This window comes from Salvelinus alpinus, chromosome 3 (assembly GCF_045679555.1).
Source record: "Salvelinus alpinus chromosome 3, SLU_Salpinus.1, whole genome shotgun sequence".
Taxonomy (NCBI): domain Eukaryota; kingdom Metazoa; phylum Chordata; class Actinopteri; order Salmoniformes; family Salmonidae; genus Salvelinus; species Salvelinus alpinus.
The window spans coordinates 5,156,383-5,167,170 of NC_092088.1; the positions used below are offsets into that span (position 1 = coordinate 5,156,383).

General features: G+C 41.8%; 1 protein-coding gene across 1 annotated transcript in view; it reads left to right on the forward strand.

The window, feature by feature from the left end:
• Positions 1-4,084: 4,084 nt before the first annotated feature.
• Positions 4,085-10,788, forward strand: part of btbd3b (BTB (POZ) domain containing 3b) — a 40,752-nt gene continuing 34,048 nt past the window's right edge. Inside the window, exon 1 of the mRNA XM_071391326.1 lies at positions 4,085-5,404. Within this exon, the coding sequence (XP_071247427.1) occupies positions 5,058-5,404 (347 nt within the window). The 5' untranslated portion in view covers positions 4,085-5,057. The remainder of the gene's footprint in view (positions 5,405-10,788) is intronic.

Genomic DNA, 10,788 nt, shown 5'->3' on the forward strand with positions numbered 1-10,788 from the left:
AGTCAACCTGGTATCTTCTAGAGGAGTTATATATTGGCCCTAGTCAACCTGGTATCTTCTAGAGGAGTTATATATTGGCCCTAGTCAACCTGGTATCTTATAGAGGAGTTATATATTGGCACTAGCCAACCTGGTATCTTCTAGAGGAGTGATATATTGGTACTAGTCAGCCTGGTATCTTATAGAGGAGTTATATATTGGCCCTAGTCAACCTGGTATCTTCTAAAGGAGTTATATATTGGCCTTAGTCAACCTGGTATCTTCTAGAGGAGTGATATATTGGCACTAGTCAACCTGGTATCTTATAGAGGAGTTATATATTGGCCCTAGTCAACCTGGTATCTTATAGAGGAGTGATATATTGGCACTAGTCAACCTGGTATCTTATAGAGGAGTGATATATTGACCCTAGTCAACCTGGTATATTCTAGAGGAGTTATATTGGCCCTGGTCAACCTGGTATATTATAGAGGAGTTATATATTGGAACTAGTCAACCTGGTATATTCTAGAGGAGTTATATTGGCCCTAGTCAACCTGGTATCTTATAGAGGAGTGATATATTGGCACTAGTCAGCCTGGTATCTTCTAGAGGAGTGATATATTGGTACTAGTCAGCCTGGTATCTTATAGAGGAGTGATATATTGGCATTAGTCAACCTGGTATCTTATAGAGGAGTGATATATTGGTACTAGTCAGCCTGGTATCTTATAGAGGAGTGATATATTGGCACTAGTCAACCTGGTATCTTCTAGAGGAGCGATATATTGGCACTAGTCAACCTGGTATCTTATAGAGGAGTTATATATTGGCCCTAGTCAACTTGGTATCTTATAGAGGAGTGATATATTGGCACTAGTGAACCTGGTATCTTCTAGAGGAGTTATATATTGACCCTAGTCAACCTGGTATATTCTAGAGGAGTTATACTGGCCCTAGTCAACCTGGTATCTTATAGAGGAGTTATATATTGGCACTAGTCAATCTGGTATCTTATAGAGGAGTTATATATTGGCCCTAGTCAGCCTGGTATCTTCTAGAGGAGTGATATATTGGTACTAGTCAGCCTGGTATCTTCTAGAGGAGTTATATATTGGCCCTCGTCAACCTGGTACCTTTTAGAGGAGTGATATATTGGAACTAGTCAACCTGGTATCTTAAAGAGGAGTGATATATTGGAACTAGTCAACCTGGTATCTTATAGAGGAGTGATATATTGGTACTAGTCAGCCTGGTATCTTATAGAGGAGTGATATATTGGCACTAGTCAACCTGGTATCTTCTAGAGGAGCGATATATTGGCACTAGTCAACCTGGTATCTTATAGAGGAGTTATATATTGGCCCTAGTCAAGCTGGTATCTTCTAGAGGAGTTATATATTGGCACTAGTCAACCTGGTATCTTCTAGAGGAGTTATATATTGACCCTAGTCAACCTGGTATATTCTAGAGGAGTTATACTGGCCCTAGTCAACCTGGTATCTTATAGAGGAGTTATATATTGGCACTAGTCAATCTGGTATCTTCTAGATGAGTTATATATTGGCCCTAGTCAACCTGGTATCTTATAGAGGAGTTATATATTGGCACTAACCAACCTGGTATCTTCTAGAGGAGTGATATATTGGTACTAGTCAGCCTGGTATCTTATAGAGGAGTTATATATTGGCCCTAGTCAACCTGGTATCTTCTAGAGGAGTTATATATTGGCCTTAGTCAACCTGGTATCTTCTAGAGGAGTGATATATTGGCACTAGTCAACCTGGTATCTTATAGAGGAGTTATATATTGGCCCTAGTCAACCTGGTATCTTATAGAGGAGTGATATATTGGCACTAGTCAACCTGGTATCTTATAGAGGAGTTATATATTGGAACTAGTCAACCTGGTATATTCTAGAGGAGTTATATTGGCCCTAGTCATCCTGGTATCTTATAGAGGAGTTATATATTGGAACTAGTCAACCTGGTATCTTCTAGAGGAGTGATATATTGGCACTAGTCAGCCTGGTATCTTCTAGAGGAGTTATATATTGGCACTAGTCAACCTGGTATCTTCTAGAGGAGTGATATATTGGTACTAGTCAGCCTGGTATCTTCTAGAGGAGTTATATATTGGCAGTAGTCAACCTGGTATCTTCTAGAGGAGTTATATATTGGCACTAGTCATCCTTTTATCTTATAGAGGAGTTATATATTGGCAGTAGTCAACCTGGTATCTTCTAGAGGAGTTATATATTGGCACTAGTGAACCTGGTATCTTATAGAGGAGTTATATATTGGCACTAGTGAACCTGGTATCTTATAGAGGAGTTATATATTGGCCCTAGTCAACCTGGTATCTTATAGAGGAGTTATATATTGGCACTAGTCAACCTGGTATCTTATAGAGGAGTGATATATTGGCACTAGTCAACCTGGTATCTTCTAGAGGAGTGATATATTGGCACTAGTCAACCTGGTATCTTCTAGAGGAGTTATATATTGGCACTAGTCAACCTGGTATCTTATAGAGGAGTGATATATTGGCACTAGTCAACCTGGTATCTTCTAGAGGAGTGATATATTGGTACTAGTCAGCCTGGTATCTTCTAGAGGAGTTATATATTGGCACTAGTCAACCTGGTATCTTCTAGAAGAGTTATATATTGGCAATAGTCAACCTGGTATCTTCTAGAGGAGTTATATATTGGCACTAGTCATCCTTTTATCTTATAGAGGAGTTATATATTGGCAGTAGTCAACCTGGTATCTTCTAGAGGAGTTATATATTGGCACTAGTCATCCTTTTATCTTATAGAGGAGTTGTATATTGGCCCTAGTCAACCTGGTATCTTATAGAGGAGTGATATATTGGCACTAGTCAGCCTGGTATCTTCTAGGGGGGAAATGTAGCACAGGGTTGGTTATTATCTTCCTAAGAACCATAAAGCTCTGACAAAGAGTAGACAGCAATGATTCTGGCTTTTATTTTATTTTCAGTTACTTTTTAGTTAACCAAATACCTCTTCACAGTGATAAGGTAGCACATTACTGTAGACCATTTACAGTGGGCTACAGTTAGATATAAAATTATTCTAAAATATTACAGTGTCGGACAAAATTAAGTACACGTTGTCCTTTAGTAGCTGGTGTTAAAGGTGCTACGATTCATCTACTATTTTGCCATCATGTGTAAAATCGTACTAAACTTCACATTAGAAAATCGATGCAATAACAAACTGCCCTTTGAATGGTATTGCTGAACGAGAACAGTCTTACTTACAAATAGCTGCTTCAATGCCTTACACGTAGAGTGGCTTGGATTTGTAGCCCAGAGAGACCAAGGCAGGTCAAACACAGCAGTGTGTTCTGGTCGGGATATAAAGGGAGTAAGAAGTATCACCTGCAGTAACATCGGGTCCCTTATAAATACAGATATAACATTATAGTATTAAATAACTGATTATTATATCCTACAAACGAACAATCCTACAATTAAATGTTCTTTCTTCAAATGTCCCTAACTATGTAAATATACTGTATTAACATTTGTGTGACTGAATCCTGCATGGAATTAAACTGTATGAATATAGAATGTTAAAAGTAAAAAAAAACTTCCATAGATATACATTTTTTAAGCAAATTCCACCCCTACAAAGACCTTAAGAAATTAGCATTGCCCTTTTTGTATTTACAATATTTACAATATCAAATACATATGTGGGAGAGACAGAATGCTTGAAGTTTCGATTGGAGCTAAAACAGAGTATCTAAATAAAGGAGTATATGAATACGTTGTATGTCTTCTCGTCCAAAATGTCACCCTATTCCCTACATACTACATTAGATATGATCAGAGCTTTAAATAGGGAATAGGGCACAGCCATATGTTGTATCATTATTAGGGGCCATAGCTGTCACTTTAAATAGAAGGAGTTCACTTAGCATATCCTAGTAGGTATCGCACTCAGCTGGAGCCAATCAGGAGGCCTGAGCATGCCTATTGGCCGAGGCTTGCGGAGGATGCCTTGTGCCGTTTGATGGGGGGTTTCTCTAGTTCTCTCTTCTCTCCTCTTTTCTGTGCTCATCCATTCATCCGCTGTAGTCAGCAGAATACAGGCGGTGGGGAGAGGAGCCAGAGACCGGAGAGACAGGAGCTGAGCGACAGAGAGAGAGAGAGAGAGAGAGAGAGAGAGAGAGAGAGAGAGAGAGAGAGAGAGAGAGAGAGAGAGAGAGAGAGAGAGAGAGAGAGAGAGAGAGAGAGAGAGAGAGAGAGAGAGAGAGAGAGAGAGAGAGAGAGAGAGAGAGAGAGAGAGAGAGAGAGAGAGAGAGAGAGAAAACAGGCTGCCTGCCTCAGGACCACTGCATCTCCACTAAATCTCGAGGCTGTCACACCAGGGCACAGCAGAGGAGAGAAGAAGAGAGAAGTGAAGAGTGATTTTCAATAAGGACATCATTGGTACGGTATCTGGGACAAACATCGTCTGTCACAAAATCAAACTTAAAAGGAAAACTAGGTGAAAGGAAACGTCCCTTAGGATCATCCATTGGATTGTCAGATTGTTCCTGTTTCTCTTCATAAAAAAACATTGGATTCTGTCTATATTCAGAAAAAGTGAAGGAAAGAGGAGGATGACCCTTACTGGAGGATAAACCGTACTGGAGGATAACCCGTACTGGGGGATAACCCGTACTGGGAGATAATCCTTACTGTGGCTGTTTGCTCCCTAAAAGCTGAGTCAATCATACAGTAGGAGTATAGGAGGGTTCTGAGCTGGTTTCTCTGCACTACTCTCTCACTGCTTCTGAAGACACATTTGGAGTAGGAGAGGATTTCTCGCTGTCTTTCTGACTGATTTCCTACTCAGTATTTTTTGACTGACTGATGACCTGAGCTCGTTGCTCGTTGTTGCCGCTGTTTTTCTGCTACTGCACAACTCTCTGATACCACTGTCCTGTCTGAGCATCCTCCTTCTCCCCCCTCCTCAGCCCGCTGTCCTCCTCTTCCACTTCTACTCTGCCAGTTGATGTCTTTTCTCTGCATACTCTCCCACTGCTCTGCAGAACAACACACTCATGGTCGATGCCAAGGGCCGGAAAATGAAATGTCTGACCTTCCTCTTGATGCTCCCAGAGTCAGTCAAGAGCAAGTCGGCGAGTTCTAAGAGCTCCAAAAAGACAGTTAACGTCGGTGGCGCTTCCGGGGGCAGTACCGGGTCCAAGCTGCCGCCGGTGTGCTACGAGATCATTACCCTGAAGAACAAGAAGAAGAAGAAGATGGCAGCAGATATTTTCCCCAGTACTAAGAAGCAGGGTGGAGGGTCGTCCGCCACAGTGCAGGAGTACCAACAACAGAACCTGAATAATAACAATACAATTCAGAACTGTAACTGGCAGGGGCTGTACTCCACTATACGAGAGAGGTAGGTGGCACTAACTAGCTAGCTATCTAACTATCTAACTAACTAACTAACTAACTAACCCATATACTAGATAGGTAGATGAAACAAACTAACTAATAAATATACTACAGCAGTAGGTGACACTAACTAACTAGCTAGCTAGCTAGCTAACTAACTAACGAACTAGCTAACTAACTAACTAACTAACTAACTGACCCATATACTAGATATGTAGGTGAAACGAACTAACTAAAATATATACTAGAGAGGTAGGTGACACTAACTAGCTAACTAACTAACTCATATACTAGATAGATAGGTGACATTAACTAATAAACTAAGTAACAAACTAACTACCCTAATATATGAGAGAGGAAGGTGACACTAACTAACTAACTAAGTAATATACTAGATAGGTAGGCGACACTAACTAACTCATATACAAGAGAGGTTGGTGACATTAACTAACTCACTCATATACTAAAGAGGTTGGTGAAACTAACTAACTAACTAATATACTAGAGAGGTAGGTGAGACTAACTAACTAACCCATATGCTAGCGAGTTAGGTTACACTAACTAACTCATATACTAGAGAGCTAGGTGACACTAACTAACTAACTCATATACTAGAGAGGGATGTGAACCTAACTAACTAACTCATATAATAGAGAGGTAGGTGACATTAACTGTCTAACTCATATACTAGAGAGGTAGGTGAAACTAACTAACTAACTAATATACTAGAGAGGAAGGTGAGACTAACTGACTAACTAACTCATAAACTAGAGAGGTAGGTGACACTAACTATCTAACTAACTCATAAAATAGAGAGGTAGGTGAAACTAACTAACTCATAAACTAGAAAGGTAGATGAAACTAACTAACTAACTAACTAACTAACTCATAAACTAGAGAGGTGGGTGAAACTAACTAACTCGTATACTAGAGATATTGGTGACTCTAACTAACTAACTCATATACTCTAGACGTAGGTGACTAACTAATTAACTCATATACTAGAAGTAGGTGACACTAACTAACTAACTCATATACCAGAGAGATAGGTGACACTAACTAACTAACTAACTAACCAACTAACTCATATGCTAGAGAGTGAGGTGACATTAACTATCTAACGCATATACTAGAGAGCTAGGTGGCACTAACTAACTAACTCATAAACTAGAGAGGTAGGTGACACTAACTAACTAACTAACTAACTACCTCATAAACTAGAGAGGTAGTTGAAACTAACTAACTCATATACTAGAGAACTTGGTGACTAACTAACTAACTCATATACTCTAGAGGTAGGTGACTAACTAATTAACTCATATACTAGAGGTAGGTGACACTAACTAACTAACTCATATACTAGAGAGGTAGGTGGCGCAAACTAACTAAATAACTAACTAACTAACCATTATACTAGAGATGTAGGTGGCACTAACTAACTAAGTAATATACTAAAGAGGTAGGTGACACTAACTAACTAACCAATATACTAGAGAGGTAGGTGACGCTAACTAACTAACTCATATACTAGAGAGCTAGGTGACACTAACTAACTCATACACTAAAGAGGTAGGTGACACTAACTAACTAACTCATATACTAGAGAGGTAGGTGACACTAACTAGCTAACTCATATACTAGAGAGGTAGGTGACACTAACTAACTAACTCATATACTAAAGAGGTAGGTGACACTAACTAACTCATACACTAAAGAGGTAGGTGACACTAACTAACTAACTCATATACTAAAGAGGTAGCTGCCACTAACTAACTAACTCATATACTAAAGAGGTAGCTGCCACTAACTAACTAACTCATATACTAAAGAGATAGGTGACACTAACTAACTAACTAATATACTAGAGAGGTGGGTGACACTAACTAACTAACTCATATACTAGACAGGTATGTGCCACTAACTAACTAAGTAACTCATATACTACAGAAGAAGGTGACACTAACTAACTCATATTCACTAGCTAGCTCCTTTTGGATATTTGGATATTTACACTTTGCTGTTCTGGGTCAGGTCCCAGGCTGGGAAGTGAGCAGTGACCAGGGAATCATACTGTAACAGAATCTCAACATCTTCTAGAACAGAGACCAGGGAATCATACTGTAACATAATCTCAACATGTTCTAGAACAGAAACCAGGGAATAATACGCTAATGTAATCTCAACATGTTCTAGAACACAGAACAGGGAATCATACTGTAATGTAACCTCAACATGTTCTAGAACACAGACCAGGGAATCATACTGTAATGTAACATCAACATGTTCTAGAACACAGACCAGGGAATCATACTGTAATGTAACCACAACATCTTCTAGAATAGAGACCAGGGAATCATACTGTAATGTAACCTCAACGTCTTCTAGAACAGAGACCAGGGAATCATACTGTAATGTAACCTCAACATGTTCTAGAACACAGACCAGGGAATCATACTGTAATGTAACCTCAACATGTTCTAGAACAGAGACCAGGGAATCATACTGTAATGTAACCTCAACATGTTCTAGAACAGAGACCTGGGAATCATACTGTATTGTAACCTCAACATGTTCTAGAACACAGACCAGGGAATCATACTGTAACAGAATCTCAACATGTTCTAGAACAGAGACCAGGGAATCTTACTGTAATAGAATCTCAACATGTTCTAGAACAGAGACCAGGAAATCATACTGTAATGTAACCTCAACATGTTTTAGAACACAAACCAGGGAATCATACTGTAACATAATCTCAACATGTTCTAGAACACAAACCAGGGAATCATAATGTAATGTAACCTCAACATGTTCTAGAACAGAGACCAGGGAATCATACTGTAATGTAACCTCAACATGTTCTAGAACACAGACCAGGGAATCATACTGTCACAGAATCTCAACATGTTCTAGCACAGAGACCAGGGAATCATACTGTAATGTAACCTCAACATGTTCTACAACACAGACCAGGGAATCATACTGTAACAGAATCTCAACATGTTCTAGCACAGAGACCAGGGAATCATACTGTAATTTAACCTCAACATGTTCTAGAACACAGACCAGGGAATCATACTGTAATGTAACCTCAACATATTCTAGAACACAGACCAGGGAATCATACTATAATGTAACCTCAACATGTTCTAGAACACAAACCAGGGAATCATACTGTAATGTAACCTCAACATGTTCTAGAACACAGAACAGGGAATCATACTGTAATGTAACCTCAACATATTCTAGAACACAGACCAGGAAATCATACTGTAACAGAATCTCAACATGTTCTAGCACAGAGACCAGGGAATCATACTGTAATTTAACCTCAACATGTTCTAGAACACAGACCAGGGAATCATACTGTAATTTAACCTCAACATATTCTAGAACACAGACCAGGAAATCATACTGTAATGTAACCTCAACATCTTCTAGAACAGAGACCAGGGAATCATACTGTAATCTGACCTCAGCACTTTGTAAAGCAGGTGTTTTCATATCTTACACCACGAAGTCTGTAGTAGTGCTGGTCTTAATCAGTCCCTGATATGAGAGGAAGAATGAAAAACATAATGGATCTGACTTCAAGGTCCAAGCTGAGTTTGAGGGCTCTCAACCCAGAACAGGGCTGTACACTACTATACTATCGAGATAGGTACAGTAACTGTGTAGCACAGGCTGAATAGGAATCATACTCTTCTAGACCCACGCACAGGGAATCATAATGTAACTCGGCATGAGCACTGAGAAAGCATCTCCTCTAGAGCCAGGACCAGGCTGGTTACTCTCCTCTAGAGCCAGGACAAGCCTGGTTACTCTCCTCTAGAGCCAGGACCAGCCTGGTTACTCTCCTCTAGAGCCAGGACCAGCCTGGTTACTCTCCTCTAGAGCCAGGACCAGCCTGGGGACTCTCCTCTAGAGCCAAGACCAGCTTTGGTACTCTCCTCTAGAGCCAGGACCAGCCTGGTTACTCTCCTCTAGAGCCAGGACCAGCCTGGTTACTCTCCTCTAGAGCAAGGACCAGCCTGAGTACTCTTCCCTAGAGCCAGGACCAGCATGGGTACTCTCCTCTACAGCCAGAACCAGCCTGGGTACTCTCCTCTAGAGCCAGGACCAGCCGGGGGACTCTCCTCTAGAGCCAGGACCAGCTTTGGTACTCTCCTCTAGAGCCAGGACCAGCCTGGTTACTCTCCTCTAGAGCCAGGACCAGCCTAGTTACTCTCCTCTAGAGCCAGGACCAGCCTGAGTACTCTTCCCTAGAGCCAGGACCAGCCTGGGTACTCTCCTCTAGAGCCAGGACCAGCCTGGTTACTCTCCTCTAGAACCAGGACCAGCCTGGTTACTCTCCTCCAGAGCCAGGACCAGCCTGGTTACTCTCCTCTAGAGCCAGGACCAGCCTCGTTACTCTCCTCACAGCCAGGACCAGCCTGGGTACTCTCCTCTAGAGCCAGGACCAGCCTGGGTACTCTCCTCTAGAGCCAGGACCATTATGGTTACTCTCCTCGAGAGCCAGGACCAGCCTGGTTACTCTCCTCTAGAGCCAGGACCAGCCTGGGTACTCTCCCCTAGAGCCAGGACCAGCATGGTTACTCTCCTCTAGATCCAGGACCAGCCTGGTTATTCTCCTCCAGAGCCAGGACCAGCCTGGTTACTCTCCTCTAGAGCCAGGAACAGCCTGGTTACTCTCCTCTAGAGCCAAGACCAGCCTGGGTACTCTCCTCTAGAGCCAGGACCAGCCTGGGTACTCTCCTAAAGAGCCAGGACCAGCCTGGTTACTCTCCTCTAGAGCCAGGACCAGCCTGGATACTCTCCTCTAGAGCCAGGACCAGCCTGGGTACTCTCCTCCAGAGCCAGGACCAGCTTTGGTATTCTCCTCCAGAGCAAGGACCAGCCTGGTTACTCTCCTCTAGAGCCAGGACCAGCCGGGGTACTCTCCTATAAAGCCAGAACCAGCCTGGGTACTCTCCTCTAGAGCCAGGACCAGCCTGGGTACTCTCCCCTAGAGCAAGGACCAGCCTGGGTACTCTCCTCTAGAGCCAGGACCAGCCTGGTTACTCTCCTCTAGAGTCAGGACACAGAGCAGGTTATCAGGGTATTGAGTAGGGTTAAAACGTTACGAAAACGTTCCAAAAGTTCCCTGGTTTTCCTGAAACCCTAGGAGTAGGAGTGCAGATAAAGGATCAGTTTAACCTATAGAACATAACGAATACAACTATTGTATATGGACAGTGAGGACCAGGGCCTGTATTCATAAAGAGTCTCAGAGTAGGAGTGGTGATCTAGGATCAGGTCATAAAGAGTCTCAGAGTAGGTGATCTAGGATCAGGTCATAAAGAATCTCAGTGGTGTTGATCTAGGATCAGGTCATAAAGAATATCAATG